This window comes from Anomaloglossus baeobatrachus, chromosome 8, assembly GCF_048569485.1.
Source record: "Anomaloglossus baeobatrachus isolate aAnoBae1 chromosome 8, aAnoBae1.hap1, whole genome shotgun sequence".
NCBI classification, from domain to species: Eukaryota; Metazoa; Chordata; class Amphibia; order Anura; family Aromobatidae; genus Anomaloglossus; species Anomaloglossus baeobatrachus.
Window position 1 is genome coordinate 36,182,041 of NC_134360.1, and position 21,975 is coordinate 36,204,015.

At 51.0% G+C, this 21,975-nt stretch overlaps 1 protein-coding gene across 1 annotated transcript; it reads left to right on the top strand.

Moving 5' to 3' along the window:
- Positions 1–723: 723 nt before the first annotated feature.
- CRELD1 (CRELD disulfide isomerase 1) lies at positions 724–21,855 on the top strand. The gene is made up of 11 exons (XM_075320718.1): positions 724–821; positions 4,594–4,755; positions 5,108–5,190; positions 12,018–12,128; positions 14,052–14,143; positions 14,231–14,407; positions 14,795–14,890; positions 16,261–16,341; positions 18,406–18,501; positions 18,758–18,895; positions 20,002–21,855. Exons 2-11 carry the CDS (start codon positions 4,624–4,626, stop codon positions 20,220–20,222), a joined length of 1,227 nt encoding a protein of 408 aa, XP_075176833.1. The 5' UTR covers positions 724–821; positions 4,594–4,623; the 3' UTR covers positions 20,223–21,855.
- Positions 21,856–21,975: the final 120 nt, after the last annotated feature.

Genomic DNA, 21,975 nt, shown 5'->3' on the forward strand with positions numbered 1-21,975 from the left:
GCCTGTATCCTCTATATTATACATACACAGCCAGCAGCCTGTATCCTCTATATTATACATACACAGCCAGCAGCCTGTATCCTCTATATTATACATACACAGCCAGCAGCATGTATCCTCTATATTATATATACACAGCCAGCAGCCTGTATCCTCTATATTATATATACACAGCCAGCAGCCTGTATCCTCTATATTATATATACACAGCCAGCAGCCTGTATCCTCTATATTATATATACACAGCCAGCAGCCTGTATCCTCCATATTATATATACACAGCCAGCAGCCTGTATCCTCCATATTATATATACACAGCCAGCAGCCTGTATCCTCCATATTATATATACACAGCCAGCAGCCTGTATCCTCCATATTATATATACACAGCCAGCAGCCTGTATCCTCTATATTATATATATCCGATAATATATTTCCCTGTCTCCCTTATACTAATGTGAATCTTCTGCTTGTAAATCTCTGCAGAACATCTGCTCCATCTAGAACTCTCCCTGCAGGTTATTAATAGCCTCCTGCGTATCCAGTGTCACTCCTGTCGGAGCGCTGCAGCACGCACGGGGTTAACGCTCGCTGGCAGCCGCCGGCCTCTCACAGTTCGAACGAAGGATTCGGCTCGAACGGTGACGTCAGCGCACATGGCTCGCTCTGATTGGCTGAGAGGCCGCTCCAGTGGCAGAGACGTGTCCTGCAGCCGCAGCTGAGGATTGCGGTGCGGGAGGAGCGGTGCATGCTGGGAGCTGCGGGGAAGAAGAAAGCGTCAGCTGCGGCCGGCGTCTGTGTGAGGGGCACGGCGGCTGGAGGTGGGTGCTGGCACGGGGGAGGGCACGGCTATGGGGCTGGCGGCCATTTATATCGTGGAGGAGCTGTGTGGCCAGCTGGTATATGGGCAGGGTGTGTGAGTGATGCATGCCCGGAGTATGCAGCATTCTGCACTGCTGGGTGCCCGTGTCATATGGTGCAGAATGTGTCTGTATGGGCATTGGGCACGCATGACCATGCATAAATGGTGGTGCCAAGGGGGGCAGAATACAGCAGCACTATATGGCCATATGCTTTACCCATTGTTAGTGTGGCCTTTCATACATGGGTCTTCTGCGCCATGTGACATGGGCACTGTGCCCTTTGCAAGATATCACTGGGATTAATGCAGAAATGCCAACCAAGAGCCGCAGATGCCAGGCTTGGATGTTGGCATAAGGAAATATGGCACACACATGTGCACCGCCATCCCATGTCCCAGCCTGGCATATTCCGCCCCATGTTGCCATGGCCTTGTATGCCTCTGTGTTCTGCACCATATGCTTCACGCATTCCCCAACATGGCACATTCTGTTCATTGTTACCAATGGCCATCACCTGTGTTCTGCACCATATGGCATGGGCAGTGTGCACGCTGCAAGATATTGCTGGGATTAATGCAAGAGTGGCATGTACCAGGCTCCACCATGGGCACCAGGGGCCTATGGACATGACCTGTGCTTTGTGCATATCCCAGCCTGGTATATTCTGCTTCTTGATAATGCAGAAATGCCAACTAAGAGCTGCATATGCCAGGCTTGTGCATGGCACAGGTGGTATGTAACACTGGGCATGCATAAAGCTCACCTGATGCAGGATATGTGCTGCCAGGCAGGGGAGTGGTGGTGAGGCAGGAAGACCAGGTGCATTTCTGTGGGTTCCCATAGGCTGGCAGTAAGTCACACAGGTCAGATCACTGCGCTATATGTGGGCAAAATGACAAGGGAAGATCTGTGCTGCTACATCCATGTGGTCCGAGAGCTCCGAATCCACAGAGGACACTCGTCCCTCACATGTTTATCCTCTTCTTAGAGGGCTGTATCACCAAGATGACCCCCCCCCCCCCCATATGCACTGATTAAGGGAATCTGTCACCCGTTTTTTGCCACCCAATCCAAGAGCAGCATAATGTAGAGACAGAGACGCTGATTCCAGCGATGTGTCACTTACTGGGCTGCTTAGTGTAGTTTTGATAAAATCACTGTTTAATCAACAGTAGATTATCATTACAGGACTACTTGGTAGTCCAGCATATCCATGAGCTCTGGATAACTGCTAGATCTGCAGTGATTTTATCAAAATGACAGCAGACAACTCAGTAAGTGACACATCACTGGAAGCAGGGTCTCTGTCTCTACGTTATGCTGCTCTCAAATGGGGGAGTAAACACCTGGTGACACATTCCCTTTAAAGGCATAAGGTAATAATACGGGAAGGGGAGTGTCATTGATCGGGACCCCCCAAAAGACACATTATGTCACCAGCTCTGCTGGACTGCGGATCAAGCCCTTGTAATTCTGCAGTCGCCTAATTGATGTCATAGAATTATGGGGAGGGGTCAGTCCTTGGGACAACAGCAGCAGACCCCAGACCAGGTTCTCACCTGAGACACCCGCTCCTCACATGAGAATGTCACCTCACAACGCTCAGATAACATGATGAAATATTTAGTCAGTGTTGGATGATGGGGGTATTAATTATTTATTGATTATTAATAATTAAATATCCTGGACAGCAAATGTGTGATTGCAGGAAATCATAAGTGACTGCACCCAACAAGCACAGAATATACAGCTCTCTTTGCTTGTTTCTTTCACCCCTCACATGCTGTCTCCTGCTGTCTCGCTCACTCTCTTCAGTCTCTCTTCAGTGCACTTTGCTTTATTTATTTATTTTATTTATTTATTTCTCTTTTCCATCATCTTTTTATTGTTCATCTCCCTCTATTGCGCCTGCCCGTCCCCCGCACTCTATTGCGCCTGCCCGTCCCCCGCACTCTATTGCGCCTGCCCGTCCCCCGCACTCTATTGTTCTTTCCTGCTCTCTATTGCTGCGCTTGCCCTTCCCCCGCTCTGTATTGCGCCCCTCTATCGAGCCCAGCATTTTCCCGGCTCTGTTTTGCGTCTATTTGTCCTCTGCTCTCCACTGCTGCGCCCGCCCCCGCTTTCTATTTCTGCGCCCACCCTCAGCACTCTATTGTGCACTTGCTCTGTGCCCGCCTCCTCCGCTGTATTGTTTCTCCCTGCTCCTCTCTATTCCTTTGCCTGTTCCCTGGCTCTCTATTGCACCTGCCCCTGCTCTCTATTTTGGCTCTCACCCCCACTCTCTATTTGCTGCATCTGCCCCCCCGCGCTCTATTTGCTGTGCCCACCCCCTTGCGCTCTCTATTTGTTGCGCTCAACCCCCCGCTCTCTATTGTTGGGCCCGTCCCTCTGCACTCACCCACTGCTCTCTATTTGCTGCGCCCACCCCCTCGCTGTCTATTGCGCCCACCCCCCCTCGCTGTCTATTGCGCCCACCCCCTCGCTGTCTATTGCGCCCACCCCCTCGCTGTCTATTGCGCCCACCCCCTCGCTGTCTATTGCGCCCACCCCCTCGCTGTCTATTGCGCCCACCCCCTCGCTGTCTATTGCGCCCACCCCCTCGCTGTCTATTGCGCCCACCCCCTCGCTGTCTATTGCGCCCACACCCCTCGCTGTCTATTGCGCCCACCCCCTCGCTGTCTATTGCGCCCACCCCCTCGCTGTCTATTGCGCCCACCCCCTCGCTGTCTATTGCGCCCACCCCCCCTCGCTGTCTATTGCGCCCACCCCCTCGCTGTCTATTGCGCCCACCCCCCTCGCTGTCTATTGCGCCCGCCCCCTCGCTGTCTATTGCGCCCGCCCCCTCGCTGTCTATTGCGCCCGCCCCCCTCGCTGTCTATTGCGCCCGCCCCCTCGCTGTCTATTGCGCCCGCCCCCTCGCTGTCTATTGCGCCCGCCCCCTCGCTGCCTATTGCGCCCGCCCCCTCGCTGCCTATTGCGCCCGTCCCCTCGCTGCCTATTGCGCCCACCCCCTCGCTGCCTATTGCGCCCACCCCCTCGCTGTCTATTGCGCCCACCCCCTCGCTGCCTATTGCGCCCACCCCCTCGCTGTCTATTGCGCCCACCCCCTCGCTGTCTATTGCGCCTGCCCCCCCTTCCTCACTCTCTATCGCACGAGCTGATGGTTGTCCCAGATCTGCCCCTTATCTTACACCCAGTCGCTGTGTACACATTACGGTAGAATAACACTGATCAGGACATTTCTGGGGGCGGCTTTTATTTTGGAGGCCTTGCAGTAATAGAATCTTTGCTGTTGTTGCGCTGAGCAGGGAGCGGCCCTATAAGCTCCTTACATCTCATCGTGCTTCGGCGTGAGCCGGCCTGCTCCGGTATTGGACACATCTGTTCATCTTATGCAGAAGATTGGTACTTTTTTTTTTTTCGCTGTCCCAGAGACCTCAAACCTCCACCGCTCTATAATCAGTGTCACAGCCGGGGGCGTAATGCGCAGGGTTAAAAATAAGGTGACATCTTGGGTCTGTCTTCTGTTATGGGGATGCAGCTGATTTCACTCCCTGCAGAGCAGTCGGGGTGGAGAGCCGGGTGACAATGTGGGTGGTCATGCGGCTTTGTGTTGTAGCTACCAGTATGGACGGGTGGGTGTACTGGAGAGTGGGGCGATGGCTCCAGTGGATGTAGTAATGGCGGCAAAGCCTCTCTACACCGATGTGATCACTCCTTCTTTCCCTAGGGTCAGCTCTGGTTTCTCTGGTTCTCCATCATGGACGCCCGGCACAGACTTATGGATTCCTTGCTGGGCTCTCTGCTCCTATTTCTTCTCCTCTCCAGACTTGGCGCCTCCAAACAAGAGCCGTGCTGGACCTGCCGCAGCCTGGTCAACAATTTCCTAAAGGTGAGACCATGAGATCCAGGAAAATCAGCGCCCCCCCCCCCCATAAAGTGAACCGGCGTGCCCGCATCCATAGTGCCGCACCATGAAACCGTGCACTATGTGCGCCACAATGTCTCCGAGCAGCTCCTTCCCTTCTCATGGCTCTCATGATCTCTTGTCCTGTACGGGTGGGGCGCCCCATACTCCTCTAAAGAGCGGCTCAGCCTAACGTCTGTGATACGTTCATGCACTATTATTCCCTGTTATCAACCATTTCAGGATCAGGGGAAGCACCAAGTTCACCTGGCATGACCGGCCATAGAGTTTGGTTTAGTGGTCCCTCTTTAAGATTAATGTTTCATTTTTTTTTTAGGGCATAGAGAAAACAGCCGGGCAAAATTTTGGTGGAGGCAACACGGCGTGGGAAGAGGAGAAGCTGGCAAAGTATGAGAGCAGGTACCCGGGATGTCCTCATGGCCGCCACTGCTGTGAATTAATGAGGGGTCTCTGGACTCCTCTTTAAAGAAAGTTTTCCTGTAGGATAAGAAAATTGCTGTCAAATAAGTGGTAAAAATGAAAAGTATGGATGGATGGATGGAGGAGGATGATGGATGGCCAAGAAGGAGGAGGAGGAGGATGATGGATGGCTAGGAAGGAGGAGGAGGAGGAGGAGGAGGATGATGGATGGCTAGGAAGGAGGAGGAGGAGGAGGAGGATGATGGATGGCTAGGAAGGAGGAGGAGGAGGATGATGGATGGCTAGGAAGGAGGAGGAGGAGGAGGAGGATGATGATGGATGGCTAGGAAGGAGGAGGAGGAGGATGATGGATGGCTAGGAAGGAGGAGGAGGAGATGGATGGCTAGGAAGAGGAGGAGAATGATGGATGGCTAGGAAGGAGGAGGAGGAGGAGGAGGAGGATGATGATGGATGGCTAGGAAGGAGGAGGAGGAGGATGATGGATGGCTAGGAAGGAGGAGGAGGATGATGGATGGCCTGGAAGGAGGAGGAGGATGATGGATGGCTAGAAGGAGGAGGAGGAGGATGATGGATGGCTAGGAAGAGGAGGAGGAGGATGATGGATGGCTAGGAAGGAGGAGGAGGATGATGGATGGCTAGGAAGGAGGAGGAGGATGATGGATGGCTAGGGAGGAGGAGGAGGATGGATGCTAGGAGGAGGAGGAGGAGGATGGATGGCTAGGAAGGAGGAGGAGGAGGATGGATGGCTAGGAAGGAGGAGGAGGAGGATGATGGATGGCTAGGAAGGAGGAGGAGGATGATGGATGGCTAGGAAGGAGGAGGAGGATGATGGATGGCTAGGAAGGAGGAGGAGGTGTGATGGATGGCTAGGAAGGAGGAGGAGGATGATGGATGGCTAGGAAGGAGGAGGAGGATGATGGATGGCTAGGAAGGAGGAGGAAGATGGATGGCCAGGAAGGAGGAGGAGGATGGAGGAGAGATGGATGGCAGGAAGGAGGAGGAGGAGGAGGAAGATGGATGGCCAGGAAGGAGGAGGAGCAGGAGGAGGAAGATGGATGGCCAGGAAGGAGGAGGAGGAGGATGGAAGATGGATGGCCAGGAAGGAGGAGGAGGAGGAGGAAGATGGATGGCCAGGAAGGAGGAGGAGGAGGAGGAAGATGGATGGCCAGGAAGGAGGAGGAGGAGGATGATGGATGGCTAGAAGGAGGTGGAGGAGGAGGATGATGATGGCCTAGGAAGGAGGAGGAGGAGGATGATGGATGGCTAGGAAGGAGGAGGAGGAGGATGATGGATGGCTAGGAAGGAGGAGGAGGAGGATGATGGATGGCTAGGAAGGAGGATGATGGATGGCTAGGAAGGAGGAGGAGGAGGATGATGGATGGCTAGGAAGGAGGAGGAGGATGATGGATGGCTAGGAAGGAGGAGGAGGATGATGGATGGCCAGAAGGAGGAGGAGGAGGAGGAAGATGGATGGCCAGGAAGGAGGAGGAGGAGGGAGGAAGATGGATGGCCAGGAAGGAGGAGGAGGAGGAGGAGGAAGATGGATGGCCAGGAGGAGGAGGAGGAGGAGGAAGATGGATGGCCAGGAAGGAGGAGGAGGAAGATGGATGGCCAGGAAGGAGGAGGAGGAAGATGGATGGCCAGAAGGAGGAGGAGGAAGATGGATGGCCAGGAAGGAGGAGGAGGGAGGAGGAAGATGGATGGCCAGAAAGGAGGAGGAGGAAGATGGATGGCCAGGAAGGAGGAGGAGGAAGATGGATGGCAGGAAGGAGGAGGAGGAAGATGGATGGCCAGAAGGAGGAGGAGAGGAAGATGGATGGCCAGGAAGGAGGAGGAGGAAGATGGATGGCTAGGAAGGAGGAGGAGGATGATGGATAGTCAGGGAGGAGGAGGAGGAGGATGATGATGATGTGGATGGCTAGGAAGGAGGAGGAGGAGGATGATGGATGGCTAGGAAGGAGGAGGGAGGAGGATGATGGATGCTAGGAAGGAGGAGGAGGAGGATGATGGATGGCTAGGAAGGAGGAGGAGGATGATGGATGGCTAGGAAGGAGGAGGAGGAGGAGGATGATGGATGGCTAGGAAGGAGGATGATGGATGGCTAGGAAGGAGGAGGAGGAGGAGGAGGATGATGGATGGCTAGGAAGGAGGAGGATGATGGATGGCTAGGAAGGAGGAGGAGGAGGTTGATGGATGGCTAGGAAGGAGGAGGAGGAGGATGATGGATGGCTTAGGAAGGAGGAGGAGGATGATGGATGGCTAGGAAGGAGGAGGAGGATGATGGATGGCTAGGAAGGAGGAGGAGGAGGAAGATGGATGGCCAGGAAGGAGGAGGAGGAGGAGGAAGATGGATGGCCAGGAAGGAGGGGAGGAGGAGGAGATGGATGGCCAGGAAGGAGGAGGAGGAGGAGGAAGATGGATGGCCAGGAAGGAGGAGGAGGAAGATGGATGGCCAGGAAGGAGGAGGAGGAAGTTGGATGGCCAGGAAGGAGGAGGAGGAAGATGGATGGCCAGGAAGGAGGAGGAGGAAGATGGATGGCCAGGAAGGAGGAGGAGGAGGAGGAAGATGGATGGCCAGGAAGGAGGAGGAGGAGGAGGAAGATGGATGGCCAGGAAGGAGGAGGAGGAGGAGGAAGATGGATGGCCAGGAAGGAGGAGGAGGAGAGGAGATGGATGGCCAGGAAGGAGGAGGAGGAGGAGGAAGATGGATGGCCAGGAAGGAGGAGGAGGAGGAGGAAGATGGATGGCCAGGAAGGAGGAGGAGGAGGAAGATGGATGGCCAGGAAGGAGGAGGAGGAGGAAGATGGATGGCCAGGAGGAGGAGGAGAGGAAGATGGATGGCCAGGAAGGAGGAGGAGGAGGAGGAAGTGGTGGCCAGGAAGGAGGAGGGTAGATGGATGGCTAGGAAGGAGGAGGAGGATGATGGATAGTCAGGGAGGAGGAGGAGGAGGATGATGATGATGGATGGCTAGAAGGAGGAGGAGGAGGAGGATGATGGATGGCTAGGAGGAGGAGGAGGAGGAGGATGAGGATGGCTAGGAAGGAGGAGGAGGAGGAAGATGGATGGCTAGGAAGGAGGATGATGGATGGCTAGGAAGGAGGAGGAGGAGGAGGAGGATGATGGATGGCTAGGAAGGAGGAGATGATGGATGGCTAGGAAGGAGGAGGAGGAGGATGATGGATGGCTAGGAAGGAGGAGGAGGAGGATGATGGATGGCTAGGAAGGAGGAGGAGGAGGATGATGGATGGCTAGGAAGGAGGAGGAGGATGATGGATGGCTAGGAAGGAGGAGGAGGAGGAAGATGGATGGCCAGGAAGGAGGAGGAGGAAGATGGATGGCAGGAAGGAGGAGGAGGAAGATGGGATGGCCAGGAAGGAGGAGGAGGAAGATGGATGGCCAGGAAGGAGGAGGAGGAAGATGGATGGCCAGGAAGGAGGAGAGGAGGAGGAAGATGGATGGCTAGGAAGGAGGAGGAGGAGGAAGATGGATGGCCAGGAAGGAGGAGGAGGAGAAGATGGATGGCCAGGAAGAGGAGGAGGAGGAAGATGGATGGCCAGGAAGGAGGAGGAGGAGGAGGAGGAAGATGGATGGCCAGGAAGGAGAGGAGGAGGAGGAAGATGGATGGCCAGGAAGGAGGAGGAGGAGGAGGAGGAGGAAGATGGATGGCCAGAAGGAGGAGGAGGAAGATGGATAGTCAGGGAGGAGGAGGAGGGATGATGATGATGGATGGCTAGGAAGGAGGAGGAGGAGGATGATGGATGGCTAGGAAGGAGGAGGAGGTGGATGATGGATGGCTAGGAAGGAGGAGGAGGAGGATGATGGATGGCTAGGAAGGAGGAGGAGGAGGAGGATGATGGATGGCTAGGAAGGAGGATGATGGATGGCTAGGAAAGGAGGAGGAGGAGGGATGATGGATGGCTAGGAAGGAGGAGGATGATGGATGGCTAGGAAGGAGGAGGAGGAGGATGATGGATGGCTAGGAAGGAGGAGGAGTGAGGATGATGGATGGCTAGGAAGAGGAGGAGGAGAGGATGATGGATGGCTAGGAAGGAGGAGGAGGAGGATGATGGATGGCTAGGAAGGAGGAGAGGAAGATGGATGGCCAGGAAGGAGGAGGAGGAAGATGGATGGCCAGGAAGGAGGAGGAGGAAGATGGATGGCCAGGAAGGAGGAGGAGGAAGATGGATGGCCAGGAAGGAGGAGGAGGAAGATGGATGGCCAGGAAGGAGGAGGAGGAAGATGGATGGCCAGGAAGGAGGAGGAGGAGGAGGAAGATGGATGGCCAGGAAGGAGGAGGAGGAGGAAGATGGATGGCAGGAAGGAGGAGGAGGAGGAGGTATGGATGGCCAGGAAGGAGGAGGAGGAGGAGGAGGATGGATGGCCAGGAAGGAGGAGGAGGAGGAGGAAGATGGATGGCCAGGAAGGAGGAGGAGGAGGAGGAAGATGGATGGCCAGGAAGGAGGAGGAGGAAGATGGATGGCCAGGAAGGAGGAGGAGGAGGAGGAAGAGGATGGCCAGGAAGGAGGAGGAGAGATGGATGGCTAGGAAGTGAGGAGGAGGATGATGGATAGTCAGGGAGGAGGAGGAGGAGGATGATGATGATGGATGGCTAGGAAGGAGGAGGAGGAGGATGATGGATGGCTAGGAAGGAGAGGAGGAGGATGATGGATGGCTAGGATGGAGGAGGAGGATGATGGATGGCTAGGAAGGAGGAGGGATGATGATGGAGGGTGGATGGGGGGGGGGATGGATGGCTAGGAAGGAGGAGGAGGAGGATGATGATGGATGGCTAGGAAGGAGGAGGAGGAGGATGATGTGATGGCTAGGAAGGAGAGGAGGAGGAGGATGATGGATGGCTAGAAGGAGGAGGAGGATGATGGATGGCTAGGAAGAGGAGGAGGAGGATGATGGATGGCTAGGAGAGGAGGAGGAGGATGATGATGCTAGGAGAGGAGGAGGAGGATGATGGATGGCTAGGAAGGAGAAGGAGGATGATGGATGGCTAGGAAGGAGGATGATGGATGGCTAGGAAGGAGGAGGAGGATGATGGATGGCTAGGAAGGAGGAGGAGGATGATGGATGGCTAGGAAGGAGGAGGAGGATGCTGGATGGCTAGGAAGGAGAGGAGGATGCTGGATGGCTAGGAGGAGGAGGAGGATGCTGGATGGCTAGGAAGGAGGAGGAGGATGCTGGATGGCTAGGAAGGAGGAGGAGGATGCTGGATGGCTAGGAAGGAGGAGGAGGATGCTGATGGCTAGGAAGGAGGAGGAGGATGCTGGATGGCTAGGAAGGAGGAGGAGGATGATGGATGGCTAGGAAGGAGGAGGAGGATGCTGGATGGCTAGGAAGGAGGAGGAGGATGCTGGATGGCTAGGAAGGAGGAGGAAGGATGCTGGATGGCTAGGAAGGAGGAGGAGGATGCTGGATGGCTAGAAGGAGGAGGAGGATGCTGGATGGCTAGGAAGGAGGAGGAGGATGCTGGATGGCTAGAAGGAGGAGGAGGATGCTGGATGGCTAGAAGGAGGAGGAGGATGATGGATGGCTAGGAAGGAGGAGGAGGATGATGGATGGCTAGGAAGGAGGAGGAGGATGATGGATGGCTAGAGGAGGAGGAGGATGATGGATGGCTAGGAAGGAGGAGGAGGATGATGGATGGCTAGGAAGGAGGAGGAGGATGATGGATGGCTAGGAAGGAGGAGGAGGAATGATGGATGGCTAGGAAGGAGGAGGAGGATGATGGATGGCTAGGAAGGAGGAGGAGGATGATGGATGGCTAGGAAGGAGGAGGAGGATGATGGATGGCTAGGAAGGAGGAGGAGGATGATGGATGGCTAGGAAGGAGGAGGAGGATGATGGATGGCTAGGAAGGAGGAGGAGGATGATGGATGGCTAGGAAGGAGGAGGAGGATGATGGATGGCTAGGAAGGAGGAGGAGGATGATGGATGGCTAGGAAGGAGGATGATGGATGGCTAGGAAGGAGGATGATGGATGGCTAGGAAGGAGGATGATGGATGGCTAGGAAGGAGGATGATGGATGGCTAGGAAGGAGGATGATGGATGGCTAGGAAGGAGGATGATGGATGGCTAGGAAGGAGGATGATGGATGGCTAGGAAGGAGGATGATGGATGGCTAGGATGGAGGAGGAGGATGAAGGATGGCTAGGAAGGAGGAGGAGGATGATGGATGGCTAGGAAGGAGGAGGAGGATTCGTGGCTAGGAAGGAGGAGGAGGATGCGTGGCTAGGAAGGAGGAGGATGATGCGTGGCTAGGAAGGAGGAGGAGGATGCGTGGCTAGGAAGGAGGAGGATGATGCGTGGCTAGGAAGGAGGAGGAGGATGCGTGGCTAGGAAGGAGGAGGATGATGCGTGGCTAGGAAGGAGGAGGATGATGGAGGAGGATCATGGATGGCTAGGTTGTAAGAGAATGATGGAGGAGGATGGATGGCTAGGAAGGAGTACGATGATGGATGGCTAGGAAGGAGGATGATCGATGACTAGGAAGGAGAAGGATGATGGAGGAGGATGATGGATGGCTAGGAAGGAGGAGGATGTTGGAGGAGGATGATGTCATCCCTGTGCTGTGCGTGTTTTTTTTCACGGACCCATCGCATAGATTAACCCTTGCTATGCATGCTGCTGGAAAAAAATGCCGGTGAATAAACAGATATGTAAATAGCACCATAGGTTATAATGGGAGCGTGTTGTATCCATGGGAAAAAATGGATGCAAACTGTACATGCAACGTGAACGTCTGAATGAGGCTTTAGGGGACTGAGAATTTGGGATATTTGTCTGCTTCCGCAGTGAGACTCGTCTTCTGGAGGTGATAGAAAATGCCTGCGACCAGACCGACTATGACTGTAACAAGATGTTGGAGCAGAATGAGGAACATCTGGAGACCTGGTGGTTTAAGAGGTGAGGCTGGGGAATAAAGAAACCGTATCCCCTACCCATGTAATATGGGTTATCTAGCTGATCACTGAGGTTCAAAATATGGGACCTCCTTAGATCAATCAGGGCTCCATTCATTATTTATGAGGCTGCCGGAAATACTTGAGCGCTGTGCTCGGCAGCCCCATAGATAATGAATGGAGCAGAGGCCAATAGTGCCCCCCTCTGCTTCAATCAAGGTGGGATTGCATATTCGGATCGCCTACTGTCCAGTCGGTCGGACCCCCATTAATGAGCAAGTGCATCCCCCATCTTGTCTATAGGAGTAATTTAGATATTATTTTTATTTTTTTTTCCTCCCCCGGAAAACCCTTTTTGTTTTCAGTTGTCTCTGAGCTAGTGGGTGCTATGATGTCTCCCATACTTGGCACACACAGATATAAGGGACTCCTGCTTCCCTTCTCTCAGAAGCAGCATGGAGGATATTATACAGTAGTGCTGAGCAGTGTAGCTGTAAATCCAGCACTGAGGTGAAATAAACACTTACTAGAAGACTGTAGGCCAATCCTGCTCCCCCCCCCGTGCTTCGTTCAAGACTGGATCACAGAGACTAGATCTTGGGATTGCCTGCTGTCCATTCAGTCGGACCCTCCTCATCAATGAGCAAGTGTATCCCCCATCCCATCTATAGGGGTAATTTTAATTTGTTTTTAGTTGTCTCAGAGCTAGTGGGTGCTTTGTATCCCATACATGGCACACACAGACACAGAGGGACTCCTGCTTGTAGCATATGTTCAGAAGCAGCATGGAGGACATCAGTACTACTGTATAAACAGTGTAGCTGTGAATCCAGCACTGATGTGAAATGAACACTTACTAGAAAGCTGTAAGCCAATCTTTACCCCCTTTTGCTTCGTTCAAGACTGGATCGCACAGACCAGATCTTGGGATCGCCTGCTATCCGTCAGTTGGACCCTCATCATTGAGCAGGTGTATCCCCCATCTAGTCTATAGGAGTAATTAATTTTTTTTTTCCCTGGAAAACCCTCTCTGAGCTAGTAGGTGCTATGATGTCTCCCAAACACAGCACACACTGATATAAGGGACTCCTGCTTCCTTTCTCTCAGAAGCAGCATGGAGGATATTATAGAGTAGTGCTGAGCAGTGTAGCTGTGAATCCAGCACTGAGGTGAAATAAACACTTACTAGAAAACTGTAGGCCAATCCTGCCCCCCCCCCCCCCCCCCCCCCCGTGCTTCGTTGATGACTGGATCGCACAGACCAGATCTTGGGATCGCCTGCTGTCCAGTCAGTTACACCTGCTCATTGATGAGGGTCCATCTCCCATCTACAGGGGTAATTTATTTTTTTTTCTTTTTGGAAAACACTTTCGGTTTCAGTTGTCTCAGAGCTAGTGGGTGCTTTGATTTCTCCCATACATGATGGCACACACAGACATGAGGGACTCCTGCTTGTAGCATATGTTCAGAAGCAGCATGGAGGACAGTATACAGTAGTACTGAGCAGTGTAGCTGTGAATCTAGCACTGAGATGAAATAAACACTTACTAGAAAGCCACAGCACATGTCCATTTCTCTCCTCCTAATTCAATCAACTTTAATAAATAGCAATAATTGGACCTCGGTGAGCTATTTCTTCAGTTTAGCGTTCTTTTCTCAGCGTGAATGATGTGCTCAGTAGGTAGAACGAGGAGAAGGGGCTCATAAGTGGAGAAAGAAACAGAATCCTCTGATAAGATATATTACAAAGTTTCTTATATTCACTCGTACTATTAAGTTATTCAAAGATTGTTGAAATTAGTCACCATTTTATGTTTGTTTTTTTTTGCAGAATCAAAATGTTAGATAGGTCCCGGTGATTCCCCGCCCAAAAATGGCAAACACCCAAGTATATATTGTATGATCCCGATGTTTCTTTGCTTCTTAGACCCAAGGCCCCCAGCGACCTCTTTGATTGGCTGTGTATGGACACGTTGAAGCTCTGCTGCGCGGAGGGCACCTGGGGTCCGGATTGCGCACGTGAGTTCTCAGACCCATTTTACGTGTTCTTGATGAACCCGATAACTTACCGCTGCAGTACTATGTTCTCCCTCCCCTGTATTACAGCCTGCCCGGGTGGCACTGACCAGCCCTGCAACGGGAGAGGAAAATGCAACGGAGCGGGCACCAGAGCCGGCACGGGGACGTGTGACTGTCATCCCAGCTATGGTGGCCCCTTGTGTATGGACTGTGCAGTCGGTTATTATGAGGAAGCCAAAAATGAGAGCCACCTGGTATGTTCTGGTATGTAAGGGGACGATAGTGCATGCTCCCGTACAGACGCTGTGCTTTTCCTTATATTGCAGTAGCTATTCTAGCGTATTAGTCTGGGAAACTACAACTCCCAGCATAGCCAGAAACTGTACAAGCAGACGCAGGGGGGCAGCAATCATGAGCTGTTGTGAAACTACAACTCCCACATTGCTGAGAGCTGTAGTCTCCCTTCAGATGTTAATCTGTAGATCGCTGCTCTGGAGGAACTTAACGCAGCTGAGAATCATAAATAGCCATTTGGAGAGCAGGTTTGCTAGAAACAGTCAGTAAGCATGTAGAAACTAGAGGGTAAGCGTCATTGCACGTATCCTTTCCTGTTTTACTGATGACTTCTGTGCATTTCATTTTTCTTTACAGAATGTCACCGTTCCTGCAGCAAGTGCCTGGGACCCGGGGACGATCAGTGTGTGCTCTGCAAGAAGGGCTGGATGCTGCACGACATGAAATGTATTGGTGAGTGATCGCAGAGGGCATATTACTGTGACACCAAGGTCAGACGGGCAAATTTTGTGGACTGACCAAACCAGGACGTAAGGCTTCATATGTGTCTGTGAGGCTGTAAGTTCAGTGTGGGAGTCCTGCACTAAGTCTCCTGTTTGTTCACGGTGGGAGTCGTGTACTAAGTCTGCTGTGGGTTCAGGGTGGGAGTCGTGTACTAAGTCTGCTGTAGGTTCAGGGTGGGAGTCGTGTACTAAGTCTGCTGTAGGTTCAGGGTGGGAGTCCTGCACTAAGTCTGCTGTAGGTTCAGGGTGGGAGTCGTGCACTAAGTCTGCTGTAGGTTCAGGGTGGGAGTCCTGCACTAAGTCTGCTGTAGGTTCAGGGTGGGAGTCGTGCACGAAGGCGGGCTTTGCACACTGCGACATCGCAGGTGCGATGTCGGTGGGGTCAAATTGAAAATGACGCACTTCCGGCATCGCATGCGACATCGCAGTGTGTAAAGTCTCGATGATACGATTAACGAGCGCAAAATCGTCGTAATCGTATCATCGGTGCAGCGTCGGCGTAATTCATAATTACGCTGACGCGACAGTCCGATGTTGTTCCTCGCTCCTGCGGCAGCATACATCGCTGTGTGTGAAGCCGCAGGAGCGAGGAACATCTCCTACCGGCGTCACTGCGGCTTCCGTAGGATATGCGGAAGGAAGGAGGTGGGCGGGATGTTTACATCCTGCTCATCTCCGCCCCTCCGCTCCGATTGGCCGCCTGCCGTGTGACGTCGCAGTGACGCCGCACGACCCGCCCCCTTAACAAGGAGGCGGGTCGCCGGCCACAGGGACGTCGCACGGCAGGTGAGTGTGTGTGTGAAGCTGGCGTAGCGATAATTTTCGCTACGCCAGCTATCACCACATATCGCTGCTGCGACGGGGGCGGGCACTATCGCACTCGGCATCGCAGAATCGGCCTGCGATGTCGTAGTGTGCAAAGCCCGCCTAAGTCTGCTGTAGGTTCAGGGTGGGAGTCCTGCACTAAGTCTGCTGTAGGTTCAGGGTGGGAGTCATACACCAAGTCTGCTGTAGGTTCAGGGTGGGAGTCATACACCAAGTCTGCTGTAGGTTCAGGGTGGGAGTCGTGCACTAAGTCTGGGCATTGCAGTCTGTATACAGACCATGAAATACGCCCGTCTGTTCTCGACTTTACACTACTCCTTGCTGGTTCCGGGCACTAAAGCTATTGCCTCCATATCCTGGGTAGATCCGGTCTATATAACCCCTGCTGATCCAGGTAGGTAGGCATCAGGGGGTCAGAACGAGGGTTGTCCTGCAGTTTTGGTCATGATCCCTCCCTCATCCTTCACACTCAGGATTTCTATTCTTCCTCCGCAGACATTGATGAATGTGGCACCATAGATCGCTGCAAATCCAACCAGTACTGCCTGAATACAGAGGGATCCTATGACTGCCGAGGTGAGCCGCCACCTTTTAAGCCTCAAGTCCAGTTGTTTCATAAAGGGGATATCCACATAAATGTTAGAAATAAAAGTTTTCTGACAATTTTTGGCAAGCGCTGTTGACTATTTTCTGTGTAATCTATGGGCTCTTTGTGTGATAAGTGGATTTACATGGGTCTTCCAAAGGAGAGTGACGCTTTTTATAGCGGCTCTGGATATTAGAAGAGGGCCCCTGGGCTCCTGCCAGTGGTAATAATGTTGCACGTTTACTGTGGCAAAGATTGGGTTTTGTGGTCCTTTGTGATTCAGTAATAAACTATATTATTTATATATATACATACATACATACATACATACATACATACATACATACATACATACATACATACATACATACATACATACATACACACACACATATTATTATTATTATTATTTATTTATAGAGCACCATTAATTCCATGGTGCTGTACATGAGAAGGGGGTTACATACAAAATACGTATACAAGTTACAGTAGACAGACTAGTACAGAGGGAAGAGGGCCCTACCCTTGCGGGCTTACATTCTATAGGATTATGGGGAGGAGACAGTAGGTGGGGTGTAGGTCAGGCGGCAGCTCCGCACGGTGGTCGGGCGGCAGCTCCGCACGGTGGTCGGGCGGCAGCTCCGCACGGTGGTCGGGCGGCAGCTCCGCACGGTGGTCGGGCGGCAGCTCCGCACGGTGGTCGGGCGGCAGCTGCGCACGGTGGTCGGGCGGCAGCTGCGCACGGTGGTCGGGCGGCAGCGAGTTCATTGTAGATTGTAGGCATTTCTGAACAGGTGCGTTTTCAGGTTCCGTTTCAAGTTTGCAAGAGTAGGGGATAGTCTGACGTGTTGAGGCAGCGAGTTCCAGGAGACTGGGGATGCTCGGGAGAAGTCTTGGAGTCGGTTGTGTGAGGAGCGAATGAGAGAGGAGGAGAGGAGGAGATCTTGGGAGGACCGGAGGTGACGTGTTGGAGTGTAGTGGGAGAGTAGTTCGGAGATGTACGGAGGGGAAAGATTATGCACAGCTTTGTAGGTCAGTGTTAGAAGTTTGAATTGGATACGGTGGAAGATTGGAAGCCAGTGGAGGGACATGCAGAGAGGAGAAGCGGGGTGGTATTGAGGAGAGAGGTGGATAAGTCGGGCAGCAGAGTTAAGGATGGACTGGAGAGGGGCAAGCGTGTTGGCAGGGAGGCCACAGAGGAGGATGTTACAGTAGTCGAGGCGGGAGATTATGAGGGCATGCACTAGCATTTTAGTAGATTGCAAATTGAGGAAAGGGCGGATTCTGGAAATATTTTTGAGTTGAAGACGGCAGGAGGTGGTGAGGGATTGGATGTGTGGTATGAAGGATAAGGCAGAGTCAAAGGTCACTCCGAGGCAGCGAACTTTGGGTACTGGCGAGAGCGTGGTGTTATTTATTGTAATAGATAGATCAGGTGGAGAGTGTAGGGGAGATGGAGGAAAGATGATTAGTTCAGTTTTGGCCACATTGAGCTTTAGGAAGCGAGAGGAGAAGAAGGAGGATATAGCAGATAGACATTTCGGGATTTTGGACAGCAGAGATGTGGCATCTGGGCCAGAGAGGTACATACATACATACGTACATACATACATACATACATACATACATACATACATACATACATACATACATACATACATACATACATACATACATGTATGTGTATATATATATATAATGTGTGTGTATATTATAATATATATATATTATAATATACACACACATTATATATATATATATATATATACATACATACATGTAATAATTAATATATATATATATATATATATATATATATATATATATATATATATATATATGTTTATTACTGAATCACAAAGGACCACAAAACCCAATCTTTGCCACAGTAAACGTGCAACATTATTACCACTGGCAGGAGCCCAGGGGCCCTCTTCTAATATCCAGAGCTGCTATAAAAAGGGTCACTCTCCTTTTTAATTTATTATTATTATTATTAATAATAATAATAATAATAATATAATATTATTATTTTTTTTTATCTTTGCGTACAGACTGTGATAAATCTTGCATTGGATGCATGGGCGCAGGGTCGGCACGATGTAAGAAATGCAATGCCGGGTACTATCGTGACGGTGCCAAGTGCCTGGGTGAGTACGCCTGCAGTATTGGAGATGAACTGATTATAAATGATGGCTCCTGTCAGCTCCTTATATTGTGTATACATCCATGACAGCTCCGTATAAGAAGCAAATGGCAAATTTATTTTTGCAGTCAGTACTCGTTGCCGCCACAAGGTGTCACTGTTGCACACGTCATGTCAAGCGACTCCGGTTTTGCAACATTTTTGCAGCGTTTTTGCAGCTTTGTGACCTTACTACCTATTATCTGCTTTCTGTATCACAGATGTGGACGAGTGCGACAATGAGATCCCCAAGTGCAAAGGATTGCGGGAGGAGTGCGTGAACACGGACGGGAGTTACACCTGCGTGTGCGAGAAGGGTTATTCCAGGGTGGCCGGGTCCTGTAAGGCTGATCATAAAGGTAAATCATGGTGGCATTGTGGAGTTTGGTAAATCATACAAATGTGAAAAATTGCTTAAAAAGTTAGATCTCTAACAAAGTTGGTGTTTACCGTACTTTTTCGTTTTATAAGATTCACCCCAAATTTAGAGGGAAAAAAAAAATATGGGGTTTGTTTTATAATTCGGTGCTTTCTTACTGGAGGGGGGGTGGCAGCGGTGGTGAAGAGGGGTCACAGGAGGCAGGGGCACGGTGGTGGAGTAGGGCGGTGCGATGGGTGTCCCAAATGCTCGCTGTGGGCGCTGTGAGGCACGAGGAACATCCAGAAGCTGTCGGCGGTGCAGGCTTTAAAGAAATGGCACCCGGAGTCGGCGCATGTGCAGATGGAGCCCCTCGGCTCAATGACAAGCTGAGAACTCATCTGCGCATGCGCCGCCTCCGGGCACCATTCTCCTTAAGTCCACTGCAGGGAATCAATGGGCCGGAGGCGGTGCGTGCTCAGATGAGATCTTAAGCAGAGAGCTCCATCTGCGCACGCGCCAATTCCGTGCTCCATTATTTGAAGCCTGCATCGCCAATGTTTACAGAATGGCGGCCCCTGCCACACCGCCCGCAGCACAGCGCCAGCGGTAGGTAGTATCTCCCCTGCCTCCTGTGACACCCCCCCCCTCTCCAGCACCCGTGGTAAGCTACATTCAGTTTATAAGACGCACCACTCATTTTCCTTTCAATTTTTTTAAAAAAAAGTTTGTCTTATAATCCGAAAAATACGGTATTTATCCCTACAATATGTTGCAAAAAACCTTTAGTATATGCAAAATTATGATTTTGTAGGTAAAGTTACATCTTTTGTCACCTTCCAACAGTCTGGTCTTCCCCTGCAAGCAGATTCTGAGTAAAACCTCCCTAGGCCCAAAGAATCCATCTAGTGTAAAATTATACATGGAGGGGAGAGGAGGGGGATGAAGCTGCAGTTTCCTCTTTTGGTTTATGCTATGTAGAAGGGGTAGTAGAGGAAATAACACAAATTTCAATTACACCGGGAACAGTTATCTGCAGGATGCTTGTGACGAGTTGGTTGCCATATACTGTGCGATGGATTTAAACTTTTTTTGTTTTGTGGGCAGATGACTCAGAGAAAGGCTTGTTCGATGACATCACTGACGACGAGGTGGTGGTTCTCCAACAGATGTTCTTCGGGGTGGTCATTTGCGCTCTGGCTACTCTAGCGGCCAAAGGGGACATGGTCTTTACCGCCATCTTCATTGGAGCCGTGGCGGCCATGGCTGGATACTGGTTCTCAGAGAAAAGTGACAGAGTGCTGGAAGGCTTTATGAAAGGGAGATAGCTTCCCGACGGGGTGCCGGACCTGAATGTCTATGGGGGCTCCTCCTCTGCTTCGTCCCTGGGACCCCAAACAGCTCCTGCTGCCGGGGGGCAGAGATGAACAATAGCAATTTGGTGACCCAGGAAAAAAATGCACCAAGGAAATGTCCTCACTCCCCTCCCCCCACCCAATATTGTAGGCGACACATAAGCACAGAAACCACTGAAAATCTCCAAACCAAGTTTATAGAATCCGTCTTTGAAGATTCCGAAAAGTTGTTTTTTTTTTTTTTGTTTGTTTTTTTTCTCTTTTGAGAAACTTGGAAATTTTTAGAGATTTTTTTTTTTTTTTTTACTTTCACCATGAAGGAGGTGACTCGTAGGTCTTTTATACGCTTGCTGAATGCATCTCCCCAGCTCCTCACCTATTAGCCCTCTCCACATTTTCCCTTCGACCAGTCCTTGATAATTGGGGAGTGCCAGAGCTTTTGGGGGGCCGTCACCAGAGTATGGACCCTCCTGGAAGAGCAGAGACTCGTGGAGGATATCTTGTGGCTTGCACCTGGTGAATGTGTATTTTTTTTTTCTAAGAAGGGAGCCGCTCCTTTTAATAAGGGTGGCTCTTTGAGTTTTATGCGATTTTTTTTTTTTTTTTTTTTTTTTTTCTTCTTATTATTATTATTATTATTTTTGGCCTCCCAAGGGTAACCGCACCCTGAAGGTGTAATCATGACCTCCCTGTGCAGGATAAGACACTTATATTGTTTCAGTACATCTAAATCTAGGGCAGATCCAAAAAATATAAATAATAAAAAAAATCATCTCGTATTGTGTACACAGCCCCAATGCGTCTCCATGGTTACTGATCACAAACCAGGTCCTATGTAGTCTTCTCTTGTAATCATGTTACTCTGTTCCCCCCTTTGCCCCTTAAATCAAGAAAGTATAAAGCGAGGACGACTTGAGTAGAATAAAGCCTGACTGCAGGGTCTGACTACAAGGGTTTCCTTGTAGTCTGTCACCATGGAGACGCATAGCTCTGCATTGAAGCTGCGGCTTTTTTATCATGTCTATTTGCACTATTGCCTATTTAGATGTGCAGAAGCAGTAAACCAAAATGGGTTGCGAAAATGTACATACCCTTCAAATATTGGATTGCTGCATCCTGACTCCATCCATGAACTATACGAATGTCCTAAATTGCTCCTGTTTTGTTTTCTCGCTCCTCCCAACCCCTGCATACATGCATTGTGATGGCGGCCATTATTAGGAATTGCCCCCTTCTCCTCCACTCAGTTATGTCAGTGGTCTTATATCTGTTTACATATTCTAAAAGCAAATTGAGGAGGAGCTAAGGACCTGAAATTTTTTTTTTTTTGTAAATTTTTATTTATATATTTTTTTTTTCTCTTAGAGATGTTTATGGAATGTTCACATACAAGGGAGGGTCTGATCGCATATCGGCTATTAAGAGGTGATGAATTTGCATGTTATGTCAGTGGTCTCCAACTTGTAGCCCTCCTGCTGTTTTAGAACTACAACTCCCAGCATGCCCTGCTCTGGTTGGACACCCCTGAGTTACATTTTTTTTTAATTTTTTTTTTTTAATTTCCTTTGTCAGTTTGGATCGGCTGTCTGTCCTTATTTATTCATCTCAGGATAATAAACTTATTTAAACTTTCCATCTCCCCTCCTTTATATTCTGTGTGTCTCGGATCTGGAGATAAGTAACACTACTATCATCCTCCCATCAGCCTGAAATGGCTGATAACAGG